At 44.6% G+C, this 22,874-nt stretch overlaps 2 protein-coding genes across 5 annotated transcripts in view; one reads left to right on the forward strand and one right to left on the reverse strand.

The window, feature by feature from the left end:
- Nucleotides 1-14,790, forward strand: part of DUSP16 (dual specificity phosphatase 16) — a 99,594-nt gene extending 84,804 nt beyond the window's left edge. Inside the window, exons 6-8 of the mRNA XM_037023013.2 lie at nt 4,496-4,655; nt 9,181-9,304; nt 11,031-14,790. Of these exons, the coding sequence (XP_036878908.2) occupies nt 4,496-4,655; nt 9,181-9,304; nt 11,031-12,207 (1,461 nt within the window). The 3' untranslated portion in view covers nt 12,208-14,790. The remainder of the gene's footprint in view (nt 1-4,495; nt 4,656-9,180; nt 9,305-11,030) is intronic.
- A 5,952-nt stretch (nt 14,791-20,742) lies between these two features.
- BORCS5 (BLOC-1 related complex subunit 5) overlaps nt 20,743-22,874 on the reverse strand; it is a 94,249-nt gene continuing 92,117 nt past the window's right edge. For all 4 annotated transcript variants that reach the window (XM_017668750.3, XM_037023036.2, XM_017668749.3 and 1 more), the window contains one exon: nt 20,743-21,424. In XM_017668750.3, the coding sequence (XP_017524239.2) occupies nt 21,194-21,424 (231 nt within the window). In that variant the 3' untranslated portion in view covers nt 20,743-21,193. The remainder of the gene's footprint in view (nt 21,425-22,874) is intronic.

Consider the following 22,874-nt stretch of genomic DNA (forward strand, 5'->3'; position numbering starts at 1 on the left):
AGTGAGTGGTCATGTGAAAAGTTCACAGACATGAGAGGCCAGGGTGTCGGGAGCATATTTGAAGGCCAGAGAAGACAGATTATTTTGTCAGTAGAAAGTATGTTTCAGTGGACCTTTGCACCAAGTTGAGATAAATACTAAACAGTGTAAGATGACTGCTCTCTGGAGTTTTAAAGATAACATTTTTAACTATGCCAGAGAGTAATATTCAGTTGCGTATGCTTTACACAACATACTGAAACAAAATTGAACAAATTACATAAATCTCTCTTTATGACTAAGAAGTCATTGACATCCATCTGTGCATAAAAGCAATCATTATTCTATAAAACAGACCCATCCTTCATAACTGTCGTTCCATCCCAGTTCCACGTCGGAAATGTTGACATAGATGCCTGTGTATGGTCAGAAAAAGAATCAGAAGACTATTATTTAGTTTCCTGAACCTGGAGCAGAAACTTGAACTGACCTCCGAGATTCACCCAGCTGTCTGCCCCGACACCCGCCAAGTGCACGCTCGCCCCCGGCTGGTGGTTGGCTCTGGGCTCCGGCACGACTGCCTCCACCATTTGAATGGGATGCTTCGATGGAGGCAGTTGTGTTTGTTTTCAGCCACTGTACTTATTGTAGTTGTGTACATGAATTGAAATAGGACACATACTGATGAAATATGAATGAGGGGAGAGTGTTTTCCTGTGACCTAAAACAGTAAGTTACATGTTTTCAAAAGATTCCAGAAGGGCAAATTGCTTAACATTTTTTTCTGTCTGAACTAGAGGGGGAATAAGGCAACTGTGTATTATTTTGGGGATAGTCATAATGCGGAGGGATTCTGTAGTGATGTTGTTTTCACAAGTTCTTGCTTTTCTTCAAAGAAATGGGATCTCTAAGTGGTAGGTGCATTTGGATGGAATTTGCTTAAGAACTCCAGTCAGGTAACCTAGCAAAAAAAGCCATGGGCCTATATTGGAAATTAGCAAATTAATGTACCTTTATTTAAGTTAAAATGAAATGTTTTAAGTATATATGTATCATTTTTAATGATTTCCTCCTTTAACTGACTTTTTCTCCTGATGTTGTAACTACCAATCCTGATTACTTACTTATGATAGTTAATTAGTAGCCAATTATATTTAAATTTTATATAGTAATATTTTAGGATTTTGCTTGCTTTTTGTTTTTAAAATTGACCATGTTCTATTTATCAAGTCCCATCTTATTACAAAAAGAATCTCAGGTAGCAGCTACATAATCAATTTAATAAATAGACTTTTTAAGTAAAATTTTTATAAATCAAGTTATGTTCACCTTTGAGATCATTCCTTTTTTTCTCATTTCATTTTATGTTTAAATTATCTTATTATTACTCAATTTTAATACATTAATGACTTTTTTTCCCCTTCTGTTTGCTAGTTATCTAAAACAAAGCTACTATTTAAATGCATCTTTTAAGGTGCGTTGTTTTATAAGTGAGAGTGTTTTGAGATCTTCTGTAGGCTTGGATTGTTGAGGTTTCTTAAATTGGGTCGGAAGTGCCACCTTCTCGCGTGGCCTTGCTGCTGCTGTTTAGTGGGGCAGCATCTGTGTGAGGGCAGTGAGCAGGCATGTGGGCACAGCTTGCCCTGCAGCAGTAGACGCCAGTGTGGGCATGGCAGGGAGACCACTGGGTGCCTCTGACTGCAACTGAGGGAGCAGTTAGGGAAGAGGTGACATGGAGGCAAGGTGTACAACTTAGGTGAGTGTCTGCGAGTAGCCATGTAGTATCCCGAGTCACTCCCTCCTCAAAGAAGCAAAACAGAGTGATAGTAAAATTTCATAGTCTTAACACTTCATTCAGTTAAAAAGAGCTTGTATTATGTAGTCTAGTTACTTTATTGCTCCATCTAATTTGCTTTAAAAGAAACTTCAGTAGAGTATGGCAATTAAGAGGACAGATTCTGGAGATGAATGTACCTGGATTTGAATCTTGACTTTGTACGCACTTGCTGTGTGACTTGGCAAACTTTATGTAACCTCTTCAAGCCTCGGTTTCCTCATTTTTAAAAAAATGAGGATAATGACAGTACACATGTCAAAAGGTGGCTGTGAGGATTAAATGATACAGTCCGTTTGCATGCTTAGTACAGTACCTGGCATGTAGCAGTGGGCATTCATTGAGTTTTCGGTATTATTTTATTAATATGTGCTATCATACTATAATTTATAGGCCTCTAGCAAAGGTGCTCAGCAAATATATTCTGATTGAATTTAGATGAAGTGCTTGTTTCTGCAAAATACAGATTGTTAGGCTATGTCAGAAGTGTACATTATTAGATTCTATAGGGAAATCGAACTCAACACCCATTACTGACTTGTGACATGGGGTCCTCAGTGAGAACTACCTGTTCGCTTTTGATTGTGTGTAGCAGATAACCCTGCTGGTGTCAGCCTCTTTTCTCAGACATTTCGATGTCTTCCTTATTGAGTCAGGCAGAAAGTGATGTTACTACCTCTTTTTACTTTTAATAAATCTTAGTAATACTGTTGGTGGAAAGAAGAAATATAGAATGGCTCCTCTTTTTAAGGACCATTGGTGAGAAAGATTTGAAAGGCCTTTAACTCCAGTGACCCGCTGCTGTTCCTACATGGGAGATTCTGTGGTTGATCAGACGATCATAGATAATCTCAGCATAGAAAAACAGATGTGACCTTTGCTACACATACAAAAGTTTAAAAGTTGTGGTAAACACCATTAAGATCTTCACAGCCTAATCGTGAATGGACAGAGGCGTATGAGACCATCAGAGATGGGGGCTGTGACAGAGCTGAAGGGTTGGTTACTTAGAGAAATTCCATTAGTTCCAAAGGCTGTTTCTGGACATTGTCATCTCACAGTTGAGAGAGGGTTGCATACCTGATCTGGATTTACTAAGTCTACCTTTTATGAAAGTAAAATGTATTTATTGTGCCAAATGCAGTGAATGAAGAGGTCGGGGAATTGGTATATTCAGAATGGTGAAACAGGAAGAAAATTACCAACTGTCTTGGCACTTGGGAAAGATTTGTAGTGGTGGCAGCATTCTAGGAAAAGGAAGAAGTGACCAGAATTGCTACATTGTTTTAGGCTTAGAACATGTAGAACTAAAGGAAGTGGGGTTGTACAGGCTTGCCTGGAAAATGGCCTGCAGGGTGTCAGTTGAACAAACATGTACTGAGTGCAACTATGTACCTGGTGCTAAAAGTCGGAAGACAAGCAAGAATCAGCCCAAGGATCTCCTTACTTCAACTACTGACTAGGAGAGACAAGAATTATCTGCGCCTCGGTAACACAGATGCCAGGTGCTTTACTACTTGTGTAAACAAAGTCCTTTGGAAGGGCAGAGAATGGGATAGTTAATCATCCATCGGTGGAAGGAGTTCATAGTAAAGTCAACTTAAAGTGGGAAAAGTAGAACAGTCGTCAGGGAGAGGAACGGGGCCTGTGAAGCAAGGAATGTGTGAACAACAGCACAGAAAAGGAGCTGCGTACACGTGATGTTGGGGGATCTGCAGGTCGGATGGGACAGGAACAGACATGGTGACATTATTAGAAGTGTGGATGAAGCACTTAGCCCATTTTAATTATAAGGGAGGTTACCCTAGTTTTTGTTCAGTGTATGCACTGAAAGAGAAACACCACAGACTGCCAGAGCTCCCTGGTGGGTTTTTGTTTACCATGGTGAGGGCTGGAGAGAAGGGGACAAATGGGAGGGGTGGTACCGAAAGGATTTGAAAACCACTTAGATGGCGTCATGAGGAAGAGAAACAGGATGAAACGGTCCTATTTTCTAGCTCAAGGCCCTGGTTGGATGTTATTTCCATAAAGCAATTTTGGACTACTAGACTACTGAAACAGGAATTTGGGGCAAAGAAGAGAGAAAGATAATGTGTTGAGTTTCTGACATGTCGAGTTTGAAGGGCCTGAGGACATCCAGATAGAGATATCCAATAGATAGTGTGAAATAGGGGCTAGAAATTGGAGTGCTGTCAGCATGCAGAGCTGATAATTAAAGCTAGTGTAGATTCGGCCTTGCAGAGAGTAGGGTGAGAACACTGCCCGGGACTGTGTCTTAAAGGTCAGCCAGCGTGTTCAGTTGGGGAATAAATGTTCTTGCTATGTGTGCATATATTCTAAAGTCATAGTAAACTGTTGTGGTTTTATTTTTTATTCTTTGTTCCACTTCTCTCTCTAGTAATAAAGATAACAGAGAGTTGGCTGTATTATTTGTGATCTTCAAGCATACTATTTTCAATAGCTGTTTTTGCCCATAAAAACGTGCTGCTTTAAACTTAAGTCCCCAAAATATCATTATGATGAATGTCACGTTTCTAAATTGTCATCTGGATTTCACCAATTGAATGAATTCTGATTATATAAAAGAAACTAGTAAGTTTTATCATTATGTTAAACTTTACTCTTTAAAAATGATTGTGCTATTATGTTATTAGTCACTTTAATTGCTCTTTCCCTCCCTAGGAGCTGATGCAACAGAATGGGATTGGTTATGTGCTGAATGCCAGCAATACCTGTCCCAAGCCTGACTTTATCCCTGAGTCACATTTCCTCCGAGTGCCTGTGAATGATAGTTTTTGTGAGAAAATTTTGCCGTGGTTGGACAAATCCGTGGATTTCATTGGTGAGCAGCTCAAGTACCATTACAAGCCCTTTGGAATACAGTCTTACGTCAAGTGTACACCCTCTCCCTTCCCTCCCTCCCTACCCCTTTTTTTCTTAAAAGGAGCCTATTTCAGAGATTTCAAAAGTCTGAAATCAACATATGATGCCACTTACCTGATTCAGTGGTCAAGGTGACATGTGTGCCATGCCATCCCTAAGGGCGTGGCCTGGTGACATTCTAGCTAACTGAACACCATTAAGGTTAAGCCTGATGGGGTCTGTGATTATGTAATGGCAGGTATTTGAAAATCAGTTTGACTTTTGGGATTAAATTTGTTACCCACTTTTTCAAATCCCAAGACTTTGGGAAACTTGGGTGGCATTCCTTAAACTGTTTTTGCCTTGCTATATTTTCCCCAGAGAACAGTCAAATCCTGGGAGAACAAATCCCATTACATTTAAAGACTTTATGTCACAAGATTTCAAAGCCTCAGACCATGTGCCAATAATTTCAAGTAGTACTGGATCTAATAAAATTCCCAAACACACACCCGCCCCCGCCCCATTTCCCTGATGTTTGTGGTGACAGGGTCTGTTCTGTTCTGTACTCTGTTCTGCTCACTGGGCCTGTCAATCCAGGAGCCTCCCTCACTCCTGGCTTCAGGCGTTGTGACATTTTGGTGCCACGGGATCAGGTCTGCTGGTCGTAAATTGGTGACATGTCTAAAGGTGGTTTTAGTGGAGAGCGAACAGAGGAGATACGTTGCTAGCTCATGCCTGACAGACCAGGGCTGACTCTTGATGGTCATGTGAGGGGTTTTTGGTTTTTTCTCCCCTAGTCACATAGGTTTGAGTGCACTAATTCATAAGTACTTCGAATTGGTTACTAAAATTTTTTAAAATAAAGAACTAGTTTCTTTTAAAAAGTGAGATTAAGTAAGTTAAACCCTTCTTTATATCCTCTCACTTGCAAGAAAAATTTTCTAGGTAATGCTTTTGGAACTTTGGGTAATTCCAAAATAGTTCTCGTTTTTTCAAGATCCCAGATTACCAAGAGTTTTCATCTTTAATTAGGATGCATTTTAAGAAACATCTGAGTATGAATGGCCTAGATAATTCACATTAAAATAATCATAAACAAACCCCCCAAGTTATATCCCCACTATTGTATTGTATATCCCCACTTTTTGCCTCTAAACGATAATGATTGATGTTCTCATTGCACATCACATCCATCGAAGACATCTGGCTGTAACTTCAGCTAAAAGTGCGATTTCAGAATCTATTAGAAGAGAACCTGATTCTGTTAAGTCACAACAATGTCTAAGCATTAGGAAGGTTAGTAAAAGAGAGAGAATATGGGTGACTTTGCCTCCCACTGATTTTCTTCTTTCACGGGAGACACTAGGTCTGTCCTGCCACTTTTAATTCACAGCATGGCAGAGTATATAATTTGAAGGCATACCCCTTTATACCAGACTTAATAACTTACAGGCTTGTAGGTACCTTTTCTTTTTATTATTTAAATTAATTTTCAGTCATTTCTGGGTTTGTTGGAAGAACTCAGGTTGTCATGGAGTGTATTTCTAGTTAATGTAGGCAACAGTAAGCTTGGTTGCCTGTTTGTCCTTCGGGACACTCATGAGGTGCCCCCAGCCCCGGCTGGCTGCGTACAGGGGCTCTTGTCCCCTCCTGCGTCTCCTTGGCTCCTGTCCCACCTCACTCACACCAGTCTCATGAGCTTGCATGGAGGCAATACAGGGAAGCAGTTAAGATCATGTACTTTGGAGCCAGACTGTTTTGAAGTCCTGTCTCGCTGGATTATTAGTTGAGTGAATTTGAATAAGTCATTTAAAACTTCTCTGTTCTTAGTTTCTGAGCTGGAAACTAAAGATACTCTATCTACCATATGGGGTATTGTAAAGATTAAGGTAGATAACATATGTAGAATACCTTGCAAAGTAACTCATAATTGGCTCTTAATAAACAGCTGTTTTAAAAATTATCAGAGAAGTTCTTTTCATTCCTTACAGCCATACTCTGTAACCTCAGTCATTACTTCTTTCTTTTAAGCCTTTGTAACTTCTCATCCTCACTGGCTCCCCCCCTTTCCCTTTTCGTCTGTTATTCCTTCTCCCTTTTGACCTGGACTTTGTCCCTGAATTGCAGTTACTGGCAACCAGCCTTTCTTTTGTCCCCTAGACAGGAGCCTGCAGCAGCTCTGAAATTGCCCACCAGCCCTTAGCCTCACAAGCCCTGCTCCCCACCCCCGAGGCCTTCTCTCTCGTTACTTCCTCCCACGAGGCACGGGAGCAGCGGGCAAGGCCGACCGTCCTCTGAGCAGGTTCAGTCCCACCACTGGCCTTCCTCGCACATGGCTCCCTTCTCCCTTCTGCCGGCTCTATACGTATTACTCCTTGGCTGTAAGACTCAGTTTAGCACTTGCTTCTGCCAAGAAATGTGCTCTAATGAACCCCACTCCAGTATAATCACTTTTTAATTAGGTATTTTAAATATATCATCAAAAGAGCTGTAATTGTAAAAACAGCGTAAATACAGTGCAGAAAACTTGAAAAACAGAGAAAAGGAAACCTATAACCTCACCATCCTAACACATGTGTTATCACTGTTTCATTCCTTTCCATCCTTTTCCAAATTTTTTATAAAGATTGTTTTTTAAAATACATATCAATTAGCTGGACAGTGTTCACTGGATGCATACTGTGTGCCCACTGTTAAACCCTTTGGGACAATGTTGGGAGCAAGACCCTTCTAGATTCTTATAGTCTAGTTTTGAGACAATTATTAAAAATAGTAAGACTTGTCAGAATTTTAAAAAAAAATTGAACCCAGCCTATTTGCAATAAGAATTTGAAGCACCTCACAGTAAGAGATTGGGATAAAAAATATATACCCATTCACACACATACACACCAAAGTGGGATAAAAGGGCAAGAACCAAATAATATGGGACTAGGGAAGGCACAGTAAGTCTGAATTACAGATACCTACTGAAACTGAATGAAAACATTAGCTTTGAGCTTCTTAGTAGCCAAGGCATAAGGGGAAATACTAACAGTGGTACAGCTGTGGGAAGGAAGAGAAATGTGTGGGCCCAGGAAGGCATGGTCTTCACATAGATAGGTTTATATATTACATTGTTCAGTGCTTATTTCTCTGTTTCACTGTTGCTTTGTGTGTGTTACTGTTTTACTGTGTTTGATTTCCCTGTCTAAAGGGAAGCTGCTTGCTCATTCATATACTATCCAGAAGCCCTGTGGTGTTTTGTACATAATGAATAATAAATCACATACATTAGAAATTTATAATATTTATAAAAGAGGTGGTGGAATAGCCTTGCATTATTCAGCTGCCAGAGCAGAGTCCCTGGGTATCTGTTAATTACAGGAATTTTAATATAAGGTCTGGCAAATTTATGGTAGTAACAACTAAAACAGAGTGAAAAGGGAAGGATTTAGCTCTGTGGCAACAGCTCAAGAATAAGCACATTAATGGCTTAGAATCCAAGCAGACACAGTATTGGCTAAAAAGTCAGCTGCTTCCATGCTGTGTGGGATGACTTGATCAGCACCTCACAGTGAGAGATGGCGGCACTGCTGGTTGGAACTGAGGACCATGGGAATTCAGTGTCCATGGTCCTGCAACCATGTTGCAGGGAACTAAGAGGGTGCTGTCAGACAGTCACTCCTGGACAGCAGGGGAGGGATAAAAGTGCCCTTGGCCCTCATGAAAGTGACCTGCTAAGCCTGATTCACAGTGTATACATGGATAAACTCAGCACGTAAAATGGAGCCACATTATGACACACAGAAAAGCCTCCTAAAGAAAAGTAGGGGAACTACAGGAAGATTGGTTCTATGCATCAGCATTTGAAAAGTAGCCTGACCTGGCATCTTTATATGTTGTGATGTGATACTGTGATTCCCTGTCCCACTTGCCTGCTTCTCAAGCTAGTTATGTATGTCACATTTGTCTGCAATGAAAATATATGTGAAATTTTAATGTTTTATCTTGTATACCTAATACATAATATGTGTCATTTATATCTCAAAACTAGAAAAAACTTGGTATCTCTTACATAACAGAAGAGTTGAGGTGGCAGACAACATTAGCTAAAATCTTGGGATATTGAATGTTATTATCTTCATATTATTTTGTATTTCTGAAATTGTCTACACTGAATAAATAGAACTGGAATCACAATGTAAGATTTATACTCAGGGATAATTATTAAAATAATACATAATGTAAAAAATACATAGTGAAAAGTACTGAGTAAGAGGCCACTTGTGTTAGGAACAAATTGCTTCTTAACATACTTGGGCCTTCATTGTCCTCTACGTAAATAATGAGGAAATTTTCCTCTCCTACCTCCTTAAAAGAATGTTGAAAGGAAAAATATGTAAATCAGAGAGATTTGCTCTGAGTTGTTAGATGAAAGACGTTACTAAGTAAGTGGAAACAAGATTTCACTGCTGAGCAAAGTTGTCGTTAGTCACTCTTGCTGACTTTGCCTCACGCAGAGAAAGCAAAGGCCTCCAACGGGTGTGTCCTGGTGCACTGCCTGGCCGGGATCTCTCGCTCGGCCACCATCGCTATCGCCTACATCATGAAGAGGATGGATATGTCCCTGGATGAAGCTTACAGGTGAGGACAGAACCTGCCTGTCTTGTGTGACTGGCTTTTCATTTGACCTGAAACATGAAGAGCTGTGAGGGTGGGTAACCGAATTAAAGCAGATCATGATTCTTTCAGTGAGACTCTACTGGTGACTGGATTTTTAAATGTTTTTTCGAAGACTGGAGAAGAATACATTTTTGTATTTCATAAGTTAGCATTAATCCTATTCTAACATGTGTCTGATTCATCCTCGCCAACTTTTTAAGTTGAAGGAACAACAAATCCAAACAGAGATCTCTGTCCTGTCATGTGAGTTTCTTTCCTTAACTGGAGAAGTATCGTGTGTTCTGATTCACGTATGATGAAAACAGTTCCAGGACAAAACTGATGAAGGAGGAGTTCCTACTCGGCCTCAAACTTGGTGCCTCTTTCACCGTGAGGAAAAACCTAATCAACGCAAGTGTACAACCAAGGAATTGTCAAACCCCAGTCACTGAGTAAAGTTTCCTACACTCTAGAGTTGCCCAAATTTTGCAGGGTTATCAGTTTGACTGGGTTGTCCCCGCCTCCCCTGCTCTTCAAAACAGGAGGGGGCAGCAGCCCCCGGACTGGGGTCTGTCTGAGTGACTGGCGAATCTGAGTGGTCCTGAGTGTTGCATAGAGGTGATGAGTTTTCATGGGATATGGAGCAGGCCTGTTGTAACAATTGGACTGTTTCTCAAATTGGAAAATTTGGAAAAAAGAATGATCTGCCTGAACAGCTTCGAGCTGGGGGAAGGTGGGCCCTGCTTGCCTGCATCAGGTCCCCTGGCCCCCCACTCATGCTCCTCTCTCCAAGAGTCCCCCTGCACCTCGTATAAACCAGCCTGATGATGAGGACCCTACGTTTACACTTAGGAGTTGAGCCAGTTTCTCTGGCTTTGTTAATTTGCTATAGGTTACTTGATAACCAAGGAGTTTCTCATTTTTCCCTTTCCTTACTCAAATACAGATTTCAGTGTAATTTGACTCCTGCATCTTCTGAGAAATATCCATAAGGGTCAGGCCATTAAAGAATTATCTCCAATCTCTAAGAGTCCTTGTTTGGCAATGAAACATAAAAGCTACTTAGTATTAGTTTTGATCACTTGATGGATCCTGTGGTTACAAAAATGGACCCAGACGTTTAGACGTGGTTTTGAATCCCAGCAGCATCATTCAGTGGCTGTGTGATTTTGGGTAAGTCAGGTGAGGACTTTGTGTGCCTCTAAGATGGGGTAATTATACCCACCTGACATAGAGGGGCTTGGAGGCCTGACCGAGGTAGTACCCTGTTCAGCGCATCAGTGTAGCGCCACCTCGTAGCTGACTATTCTGCCACATTGAATACAAAGAGAAGGAACTCGGACGTGTGTGCTTTGATGCTCTGGCCATCTGATGTCCTCCATTTTGGTCATTAATTTAAAATGTGAAATGTCTTGAGGAAGTGACTGGGGGCTTCGAGAAGGTGTGATATCAGGAACCTGAAGCTGGAGAGTGGCTGCCCCCTGTACATGTCACAGTAGCACAGGGAGGGGCGGGGGTGTGCCTGGTGGTGAGGAGAGAATCATCTCTTAGCTGCTGAACTCTTAAACCAGTCACCTTACATAGGGATTTGGGAGGGGGAGGGTCTGACAATTTCCTGTCTCACTGATTCCTTTAATATTCTAGCTTAGTAATATTCTTAAGTGTAGTTGTAAAATTCAAGGTTTGTCTGGTTTTCCTCTCTGCATAGATTTGTGAAAGAAAAAAGACCTACTATATCTCCAAACTTCAATTTTCTGGGCCAACTCCTGGACTATGAGAAGAAGATTAAGAACCAGACTGGATCTTCAGGGCCAAAGAGCAAACTCAAGCTGCTGCACCTGGAGAAGCCGAACGCCCCTGTCCCCGCGGCCTCGGAGGGTGGACAGAAAAGCGAGACGCCCCTCAGTCCACCCTGCGCCAAGTCTCCTACCTCAGAGGCGGCAGGGCAAAGGCCGGCACATCCTGCCGGCATGCCTGGTGTGCAGCCCCCGCTGCCGGGGGACAGCCCGCTGGAGCAGGCACTCAATGGGCTCCACGTGTCTGCGGACAGGCTGCAAGACAGCACTAAGCTCAAGCGGTCCTTCTCTCTGGACATCAAATCCGTTTCGTGCTCAGCCAGTGTGGCGGCGTCCGTGCATGGTCTCTCCGCATCAGAAGATGCCCTGGAGCACTACAGACCTTCCTCGACTCTGGACGGGACCAGCAAGCCCTGCCAGTTCTCTCCCGTGGAGGAAGTCTCAGAGCAGACCCCAGAGAGCAGCCCAGATAAGGAGGAAGCCAAAATGCCCAAGAAGCCCCCGACCACCAGGCCTTCAGATGGCCAGAGCAAGCGATGCCATCCCGTGAGGACCAGCAGCAGCGGAGCCACCCCGCGGTCCCTCTTAGCGCCGCTGCATCGGAGCGGGAGCGTGGAGGACAACTACCACACCAACTTCCTCTTCGGCCTCTCCACCAGCCAGCAGCACCTGGCCAAGTCTGCTGCCGGCCTGGGCCTCAAGGGCTGGCATTCAGATATCTTGGCTCCCCAGACCTCCACCCCTTCCCTGACCAGTAGTTGGTATTTTGCCACGGAGCCTTCTCACTTCTACTCTGCCTCGGCCATCTACGGGGGCAGCGCCGGCTACTCTGCCTACAGCTGCAGCCAGCTGCCCACCTGCAGCGACCAAGCGTATTCTGTGCGCAGGCGGCAGAAGCCCAGGGACAGAGCCGACTCCCGGCGCAGCTGGCATGAAGAGAGCCCCTTTGAAAAGCAGTTTAAACGCAGAAGCTGCCAGATGGAATTTGGAGAGAGCATCATGTCAGAGAACAGGTCACGGGAAGAACTGGGGAAAGTGGGCAGCCAGTCTAGCTTTTCAGGCAGCATGGAAATCATTGAGGTCTCCTGAGAAGAAAGACACTTGTGACTTCTGGTGACAGTTTTCTTCTTGTTCACAAAAAATATTCCCTGTAAATCTGAAATATATATATGTACATACATATATATTTTTGGAAAACAGAGCTATGGTGTCAACACAGTTCTCTCAACATCTGCATTTGAGAGATGAGTTAACGTGTGTCAACAGAAGTGGAAGGGCAGATGCTTGGTTTCCCTGAGACAGAGGACACAGTTCCGGGCAGTGAACTGCAGGTCCTGTTTTTACTAAGTCAAGTTTTATCGGGTATGAGAGGACAAGATACCCTGCCATTTCCATGTGCTACCAAGAAATCTCCAGTACGAGTCTGTCCAGCCCTTCCACAGTGCACCTTAGCGCTGAGACTGAGCCAGGTGGGTCGGGTGGGGAGACCCTATTGGGGACAGAACCTAATGGTCAATCCAAGAGAAATGATCACCTCCAAAGCTGATTCACAAATCCAAGCTTACCTGGCAGCCGAGTGATGCGAGCATCATTCTGCTGGACAGACCATTAGGGGCCTTGCCAAGATCTACTTTAGAGCAAACCAGTACCTCAGACAGCAGGCAGGGGCTTTCTCCACTGCCCCGGCCGGGAGCCCACATTCTAGGCGTTGTGAGTAGGTAGGTAGCTAGTCATACTTCTCAGACCAGTTCAGACTGTCTGTGTCCATGCACCAATTTCCCACTGGGCCTGGATGGAGATTATTAACTTTTCCTTTTTTCTTCTCAGCTGGATGAAGAAAGAGGGGAAACCATCTAGGATTCCATTTAACAGCCAGGAATCTGGCAGCTAATAATGATTTAAGCTAAGGTTGGGAGGCTAAACAAATCTACCTCCTGCTTTATAAATCAAACAATTGTTTGGAATGGGATTGTTAATCCTTTAAATAAAGATTGACTTGGTTTAAAGCCAGATGTGGATTTATTTGGGTTGGTAGAGCAGCAGCACCTTCAAGTTCTCTGCCAAAGTAGATGTTTTCCATCTTGGCTTCATTGCACAGATACATTTTGTAAAAATGTAACTATAAGGTAGACTTTTAAAGGGAGAACCAAAGGGGGAGAAACTGAAGAGACTGAAGGAGGTAAAACCACAGAGGAGAAGCAGAAACTCTTATTTCCTCAGTGGCTTTTTTCCTCCTGGCGTGCGGTGAGGGTGGTATTTCTCTAATTCCCTTAGACTTTCAGATTTACTAAGAGGGCTGAGAGGCTAGTAAGCAAGGAATGTTTAGAATAAAACAGTATAGGAAGGCGGGAAGAAGGTGGTTGAGTGCTGTTCCGTTGTGAGCAGCGTGAAAAGCCACAGCCAGGCTGGCCTCAGAAAGCATCCCCAGCATTGATTTTCTTAGTAGAAGGGACAGACCAGAACGGCGGGGACTGTGGTGGTCTCTCAGCCCCTGACCTGCAATCACTGTGTGGAGTTGTCCCGGCAGCTGAAAATAGGAAATAGTTAGAGCAGCCCACGCGGACAGGACAGGTCTGGTTTCACGTCCCGGGCTGGAGTTCTGTCAGCTCAGGGTGGTCCTCTTTGGAAGCCTTAATTCACGTCAGCAGCCTTTTACGGGGTTGGGTGGGGGGTTGTCGTTGTTCTTTACATGTAGCTAGATGCTGACTCATATCTCAGGTTTTTCTGTGTTTGAGAAGTGGACCGTCCTTTGACTGGGATGTGACTTAGTATTTCCTATGGTGACTGCTGAAACCAGCATAGAAGGGCGTGACTCAAGACGGACTCGCTCATGACAAGTATGAGCTTCACATAACATGACTGGCTGTGCACAAATGATGTGCTGTGATATGGGTGTAAAATGAAGGCAGGTTAGTGTAAACCACAGAGGGAGTGCACTGTTACCATATTGAAAAAGTTCTCTTAACTGATCTTAGTTTTTCTATATAGACTTAAATTTTGGATGTAATCCGACATTAAGGTTTCACAGCAGTTTGTGAGGTGTTAAGTGTACACACACCAAATGGGTAACAGCTCCTGCTTCCAGAGTCTGGTCCCAACTGTCTAACTTACAAAATGAGAGCAGGGGCTCCAGGGCTCTGTATGTTTCAGGAGGTTGGGGCCTTGGTTTTAAGGAGATCTCTGGGCAGAAATCTGCCTTCCGCCATTTGGGGTTTCTCTTGGCCCATGGTCCCCTTCCTTCTTTTGACTGTGACGTAGTCATTCACTACAACCTTCAGTGCTTGATCGCTAATGTCCAATAATCAGTGCTTGGAATCCTGAGGAGCCTGCAGAGGTCGCAGCTGCCGAGGCGGGCCTGGAGCTGCCTGGGCACTGGCGGATGGGGCGGCGGATGGCCCTCCTCGGCATGTGGCCCAGGGGGAGCCCTGCGGTCCGCTGCGATGATACAGAATGGTGATTTTAAAGAGCAAAACTAAACTGCTAGGTGAGAAATGCTGGAGAATGGTTTAGGAAATTGTAAAGTTAGGTGGAAAGACTGTGTAAATGTTTAATATGAATATAGTGCTCTTGTGGAGTAAGGCAAGCTGTTGAATGGTTAAATTGTGCATTTCTCATTTTGATGTGTCCTGTATGTTAATATGATAATAAAACTGGTACCTGTTTATACATAAATATGAGAAAGGACTTCTGTTTGCAGCGATAAACCTGGGGGACCAGCAATGTCCAGGTAGCCAAAGGAGGCGGTAGTTGAACGTATCCTGCTCGTCTCACGTCCCAGAGGACTTAGCTCAGAATTAAGTGGTGAGGCCATCAGATTTATTTTGTGCTCTGTCATTCACAGAAGCACTGGATCGTTGACAGTTGAGTGTTAGCCTTTGCTCCTTAATATGTCTGCCAGCTGCACACTTCAGTGTAGACACCGCGGGTGCTTGCAAATATCTGCTGACTGAGGCAAGAATAAGTACAGGGTAGGAGGAGAAGAGACCTGATACAAGTCATGGTACATTTTAATGTAATGTGTAAGAGGTTTATAATAATTCTTGTAGAAGAAACTGAGGAGACTAGAAGACCTGTTCCCCATCTCTGCCATTTCATCTTCATGTCCTCCCTGCTTATAAATGACACTGGACGTGATGATTTGAGACTAGAAGCTGTCTCATGAGCTTGTCAATAAAGAATCATGCAGTAAAGAATTTACCTTCAGTGCAGATGGAATAATAATGAGAAGGAGAATCATAGGTGATGTCGTTTAAATTGGTTGTGAAAGGCTTCTGTGTTCAAGTTAAATTTAAGAAAATTTAAAAGCAAGAAGGATTGGACTGGATGAGCAACCACCAGAAGAGCTGCCTTGGCCAAGACCTTGCAAAAAACGGAGGTGGACACGGGACACAAGAGTAAAGGGTTCAAGGGAGCGCGGGATGAACCTGCCCCTGGAGGTGGGCGGGGGCTGGGGGAGGAGGCGCTGCGAGGAGAGGATTGGGCGAGAAGGCGCGGGTCTGGGGAAGGCCTGCAGGGCAAGCCGGTTCCTACTTAAACACAGACAGATTTGGGGCCCTCAGAAAACAGCCTCCGCAGGCTGGCGCTGGAGGGCTGGTTTGGGTCTGAGGACGGTGAGACCCGGCCTTGGGCTACAGGGACATAAGGAAGGTGTAGATGGGAAGAGTAGGGTTTACAGATGGCCTGGTTGACAAAACCTTTTGACCCTCAAAACCTTCACCGTCATTTTATTTTAAATACTTCTGTCTGGTTTGGTTTCTCTGACATTAAGCAGAAATGTTTTAGGTCGAGTAAACAATTTGTCTAGGTGCTTTCCTCTGAATATTACTCTTCTGCAGCTATAAATGGAAGAGGGCAGAAAGTTATTTCTAGCATTCTGTGGGACCCATTCATCCTTATACAGCATAATTATATTTGGTTATAGCTTGAAAATGTTGCAAAATCAACTGGAAAATTACAGTGCCATCATGGAAGATGTTTACAAGTCAATCATCGTTGCCGTTTATGTGCACAGACATCAAACTGGGTTTATGTAAAAACAGAAGTTTCATTCCTTTGGTTCTAGCTGAAACCCTAGAGTCAGTCAGACATGCAGTCCCACAGGAAGTGCACACTGACCTTGTGGGAGCAGCAGTGTCTTAGGCTGGCATGGTAGCTGGGAGAAGGTTAGTTCAGCTGTAGTTGGGGGAATTGTGACTGTCCCAGAAATTTAATTAAAAGTACTTGGTTCACGAAAGTTTTTAGCATCAGTCATGCCTCACTCTAGAATAAAAGGTAGCAGTAGGGTATGCCTTGACTGATGAAGACAAACTGCATCATCAGTAAGTCCCACCAGGTCTGTATTGACACTGAAGACCCCAAACAAGCTCCTCAGCGTAATGGATACACACACACACCAGCACACCCAGGAGATTCGGGCTAGACCGGGCTAGAACTAAGTTGCCAAAAAACTACTGAGTTTTTGGCTTGAAGCATGTGAATAGTTATCTGGTCACCTTCCCCTCTGTGGTTGTGACATTGAATGGACAGTACATGCCTTGTGTGTACACACAATTCAACGTTAGTATAAACTACCGAACAGCGGCATCTGTGGGGCACCAAATAGCTCTTAGAGGAACAAAAGTCAGAGCAGGGGAAAGGAAAGCAAAATTCTCTTGTGAGTCAGAAAAATCTGAAACATAAGAAGTGCAAGAAAAAATTTCATTTTACTCTACCCTTCAATCTTAAGTATCAACTAAACTAAGTAATTTCCTACTGAGTACTATATATATGGGTTTAGCTGATAAATCGGGGACAAAATTTTCAACCACTCTAGAATTCTAACATTTGCTCACAGCTCTCATTTATGAAGATTCCTGGCTTTGCTTTGGGACTTACTAAAGGAAATGCCAAAGTTAAGTAAGTACTACAAGTCAGCACAGAGAACCAAAGTGGCACATGGCAGTTCCCCCAGGGCCGTTAGTTTCTGTAACCTTGGGAATGGCATGTTTGTAATAGCTATATGATGTACCTTTCTCATATGTCAGAGGAAAAAGGACATACCTAGAGAATACTTGTACCAAAACAACAACGGAAAACCTTTCTTGAGTGCACCCCTTTATCTCAGGGTATACAGTCCTCAAAACCCATTTCACCAAATATTTCCTTAGTGCAGAGGATATAAATGAACTTCCTAAGGATAAAACTTTGAAGGAAACAAAGACATGAAATCTGGAAAATGATGGTAAAGGTTCCCGTGAAACCTGCACTATCACAAGCTCTTAACCCCACAATTCATTTACAATTTATTGTACATTTATATGCAGAGAATACAAGGGGTCCAACCGACCTTTCACTTCAACTAGAGAAACATGAAGACTGCAGAATAGGGCATATTTAGCAGTGTTCATAAACATAGATGAGTAGACTGGCAGATAAGTAAAACAGATCTTTCAAATAAGGAAGCCACTGGACACTTGCCTGTTATATCATTAGCAGTAAGAAGGAAAGCAGCTCTCTCCCTTGGGAGCTCAGAATTTAAAGTTACTACCAAAACCTAGGGCCAATGCTCAGAGGCAACAGGTAAAGACACTCCTCACTGTTGCTAAAGAGTGAAGAATCGCAATCACAGACTTGGAATCTTCGAGCTGGAAGGGGCTTGAGTGCCCACCCAGACCCTCTCACAGTGTAGGGAAGTGGAAACTGAAGCTCAGAGAGATGAAGGATCTGCCAAAGACCAAGGCCGGAAACTTCCAGCCTGGGCTCTTTGACGACCCCAGGCTGCCTCTGCATCCCTGAAGAATCCCGTAGTGTCAGAAAGGTCATCGGGTGCCAATCAACAGAGATCCAGCGTAACTGTCGCTTAAATAGCACAACTCAAGATTCCCTGAATCCATCAGAAAACTTAAAGATACTCAGGAAGGAAAGGATAGGTAATGCCATGTTAGTAGTCAGGGTTCAATGAGAGGAGAACCAGCAGGAAAGATGTAGAATAAGGGGTCTGTTAAAGGGACTGACCTTAAGCAAGGAGCAGCAGGAGCTGCGGTGAGTCCCCGCCCAGTGGTTTCTTCCCGGGTCAACTGAGGCCCGTACACTGGCTGGAACCCACCTCTGCCTCCCACCAGAGGCCATGCTGGCCTCTCCTCTTCTCTAAACCTCCATCCTCCCGGCTGCACATGACATGGAGGAGCAGCTGGTATCAGACCTGGCCCTTGACTTTGAAGAGCTGTGGGGCAGAGTGCTGTGTGGCTGCGGGAGCCAGGGGCCCGGCCACACCAAATGTGTGGCCTGGGAAAACGTGCAAGAGCTGCGACAAGGCCCGACCCAGGGCGACTTTCAGGGAATAAGCATGGCTATTGCTTTACTTGTACTTCCAAATGTCATGCAAACTTCTCTGCAGCCAACCCTAACCAGAAGGAGCAGGGAAGGGAATTCTGGGAGACACAGTTGAGCTTGGCCAAGTGGACAACCCTGCACCACCAGTACACACCACAGATACTGAGTTATTTCGGAAGATATGTTTGCCCGTTCTTCTCGGCTTTGATCTAGTAATAAGCAGCCTATCTACCTAGGACCCAGATCTAAGTTAATTCCATGTTTTGTCTAGCTTCTTTATAAGAAGACAGTTGGAGGAGAAGCTGGCTGGCTGAGGGGGTTTTCATGCTTTTCTGCCTTGTTCATTGTCATTAAACTCTGAAATAGCAAGGAAGCTCCGTCCTCAGGCTTTGTCTGCATCTCGTTTTATTTGTTCTGTGCTTTTATTTGCCAATTGTATCGAGTGCAGTGAGGGTGATGGTGCCTGATCCCTGAGCTATTTTTGTAGCTCTGTAGACAACCAGCCTTTCCTTCTTTGAAGCTATGAGCATGTCCCTGTGTTCAGAGCTCAGTTCTGGACACCCCATGAACTCCAAAGACAATGATGGTTGTGGCTTAAAAATGCCACTTCTTGTTCTTCTAGGTGAAGGGAATGTGAGTATTCCTTGTGTTATTTTTTTCAGCTTTTCTTCTCATCTGAAATTTTTTTAAAAGTTAGGAAAAACTGGTCATGAGGGTAGGTGGGACCTTGTCCAGCCATATCAGATATTAAAATGTATTGTGAAGTTGTAATATTAAAACAGTATGAAAAATGAAAAACAGCATATGAAGAGAAAGACTAATGGATTAGAATATCACCCAGAACCAGCTTCTCAATTATATGGAAATTAAGTACATGACAGAAGAGGTATTGTGCATCTACGGAGGGCAGATTCATCACTTGATGAATGTTCGACCCTCCCTTGCATGACATTTCCTAGAATATCCTTAGGTACTTAATAGGTTTCTTTCTAAAGTTACAAAGCATCTTTCTTATTTTATACCCTCTAATGAATTGCTCTTGAAATGGATTAAGGCCCCAGTAGGATCCTGCCATCAAAAGGCATCATGAACACAACCTTCTTTCACCAACCATGTGGCCCAGGGAAGGTTAAAGGCGTAGCTCCCACTGCCAGCTCCTGACTTCCAATTCCCCAGGCTTCCTCAGACCACGTCATCTCCTCCTGCTGGGTGTCTCTACCCTGCTTTCCTAATGGGGAAGGAAAGACATCAGCTCCTGGGAAGGCAGAAATGGGCGTGGAAAGTCACCCTCTGAAAAAGGTGGGTGCTGCCTTGACTGTCTCTTGGTTCCAACTTCTCTTTCCAGCTCAGAGGGAATGAATGCTCTTAATGTTTTCGGTCCTTAAAAAATCCTAGAAGCTGTTTCTTTCCTATGTCTGAATTCAAAAAACTTTTTCCCCACATAGCGTAGAATGTTCATATGTGTTCTGTCATCCAGTGTTTTAGGCCCTACATTTTATTCTGGGTTCTAAGAACCTTACAGAATAGCATCTGATTAAAATCCAAGATTAGAATCAGATAGTTTACCTGATATATGCTAAATAAAGTGGGATAAATTTTAACCTTACAAATATACTGAAGGCTGTTTTTGACATTTAAAAACACCCCCTGAAGTTTGGTGGAAACAAGGGCACTAGGGAGACCGGAGCCCCAGTGCCTTCCCTTTGTCCCAGCTCGTGACCTCCGCTTGCCCGCTTAGCTCTGGTCCTACTTCCCACTGCCTTGCTTTTCGTCCCCGGGGCCATTCACGACGTGCAAAGTACTGCACTGAGTACTTCTGTGGCTACTCAAACTGCCTCCTTTCCTAAACTCCCGCAGAAGTGCAGCAGCATTGTGAGTCTGTTCTCGCCAGAGAAGGGCAGGGACTACACAGCCATTTTCGTATCCTCAGCACAATGTTTGGCACATCAAAGGGGCTGGACAAATGCCTGCTGAATGGGTGCTCTCTGTGGCCTGCTGTCAAAGCCTGACCCACCCCACACTTGCCAGGCTAGTAAAACAAACACTGGTTAAAACCTTGTTACAAAAGGAGTCTTGCCAGTGTTGACGTAATGACAAGAAACCCGAACTGTGTCCGCGTCAAGGAAAGCAGTTATCAGCAGGAGATGATCCCGACGAGGGTGCAGAAGACCTTCAGTTTCCAATGACGATGCATGAGACCTCTGTGAGCTGGCATGTGACAGAGCGCCAGCATTTCACCAGGGCAGGAGGAGGGGGTCCCAGATAAAGATGTGACACGATGTAAACAGGGTGGGAACAGTAACAACGCACAGACCTGGTTAAATCAGTCCTTTATGTTCACAACTCATAACCTGGAGAGCCTAGTGCATTAAATTTCATGAAGGACACAGAGCTTCTTAAAATGTTTCTCCCCTTTCCCTATTTTCACTCCCAAGCTAGCCTAGACAATACATATTCTCAATTTAAAAAAAAATCTAAACAAGATAAAAATAATTCCAATGCAGAACTTCTGTCATGAATTCCTAATAAATTGAGAGCTCCCTCCTCGGTTGTCTCTGAGAATTAGTTTGGTTCTTTGCATAGGAAAGGCATGGAGGAGAGGGGCACAGCCTCAGTTCAGGCCGGCTGCACCGCGTCGGGTCGCCTTCAGGGCGCACCAGACCCCCAGCCAGCTGCCAGCCCTGGTCACCGAGCCTGTGGCTTCGGTGCCCAGTGTCCTCGGCGTTTGGGTGGAGCCGGGCTCTGTCCCCATGGCACGGCGGCGCTACGGCCTGAGCGCGCGCTCCGGTTTCATGCTGAAGGGCTCCAGCCTCTCGCCCTCGGGCAGCAGGCTGTTGAGCCGCTCCATCAGCGGCACAGTCTGGTCGATGCCCATCTGGATGCGGCGCAGGATGGCAGACATTTCATTGACTTTCTGGATCTGCTCTGCGTATTTGGCGTACCTCTTCTGGCGCTCTTGCATGAAGCTAAAGAGAGTTTCTACGGACACATCCATCTGTACAGAGGGGAAAGAAGTGGAATATATTAAACCTGGTTGAACCAAGGCATCTTGAACCAAGGCATCTAAAGAGGATTGGGTGTCCAGCATGAGGCTCAGAGTCCCAAGGTCAGTTGGAAGCTGACTGGCAGGTTTTAAAAAAGCCCTTCATGAACACAGCTTTTCAACTGCTGCCGCAGAACCATCTTTAGACGGGGACTGAGAAGTGACTGTCTCTGGCTCTGTCTTGTGAATGTGAGGCACTTTTACTCGGCTGAGCCCCTGGGACTTCTCTCTCCCGACAAGGAAGAATCCCAGGCTGGGAAATGAGACAGCCCAGTGCTTGAATCAGGCTCTGCTGCTTGTGCTGATGCTGTTTACCCTTCCGTCTCAGGGTCTTCACCTGCACAACAGCAGGGAGCCAATGCCCGAGCTACAGGGTTGTTATGAGAATGAGATGACAGAACACATCCAGCGCAGGACGTGGCGCAGCTCAAGGGTGCTTCCCCATGCGTCCTTCAGTCCTGCGCCTTTTCCCCGAAGGCCTGCCCCGGGGCGGCCCCTTACTGCGGGGCCAGGGGTGGCTCTCCCAGCCGGGGAGGCTCAGGACCACACCACGGACCACAGGACTGGAGAGGCAAATTGTGAGGACTGTTCCTACCCTGCTCCCCATCAATTAAGCAAGCTTTAGGTTCTGGGCTTTCGGTCCGTCTGGGACCTCTTTTCCTTCCCTGGTGAAGTTCTTTGGAGTCCCCCATATGGGTAACAGGAGCGGGAGGGAACCTCCAGCACGTTTGCAAAGAACAAACTACCATGACTCCCCTTTATATCCCGAAGTTCACCTGCCCCTTCAGCCCTTCTTGTGCACTCTAGGAACAGGCCCCTCCCCAGCCCAGCATCAGGCAAAGTGCTGGCACTAGGTACCTATGACCACAGAGCCTCTGAAAATGGTGTGACAGAAACAAAACCAAAACAAATACTCACACACATAGCAAACCAACGTCAGCCCCATGAAAAATATAACCAGTTCTATTTTTATATTGTGTGCAGTGGGGGAGAGAGAATGGTGAGGAAGGAGCTGTTAGAACTTGGTGCTTATGTTTTCTCAGTGGGTTCTTCCTGCTGTTTTGAAATGCCCTAGGGACAAAAAGACAGCTAGCAGGAGGGGGGCACAGGGAGAAAAAAAAACATCTGGATGGAAAACTCTAAATAATGTGGAAACAATTTGCATGTCAGGGGGTTCTCTGCACCCTTGTTCAGTCATTGGCACTATGAAGGTAGGGAGCCAGTAACTTATAGAGCTCGTGACAGCCAACCACCAGGCCTTTGCAAGATGGCAATTTTCATCCAGCACCTAGGAATACTCCACCGTCTCAGAGACAGTGGGGGCTATGGGGGCCACTTGGAATCCTCACAAAAACCAGCACAGCTCACTGAACCTCCTGCCCCAGAACTCAGGAATTGCTTG

This window comes from Manis javanica, chromosome 15, assembly GCF_040802235.1.
Source record: "Manis javanica isolate MJ-LG chromosome 15, MJ_LKY, whole genome shotgun sequence".
Lineage (NCBI taxonomy): Eukaryota > Metazoa > Chordata > Mammalia > Pholidota > Manidae > Manis > Manis javanica.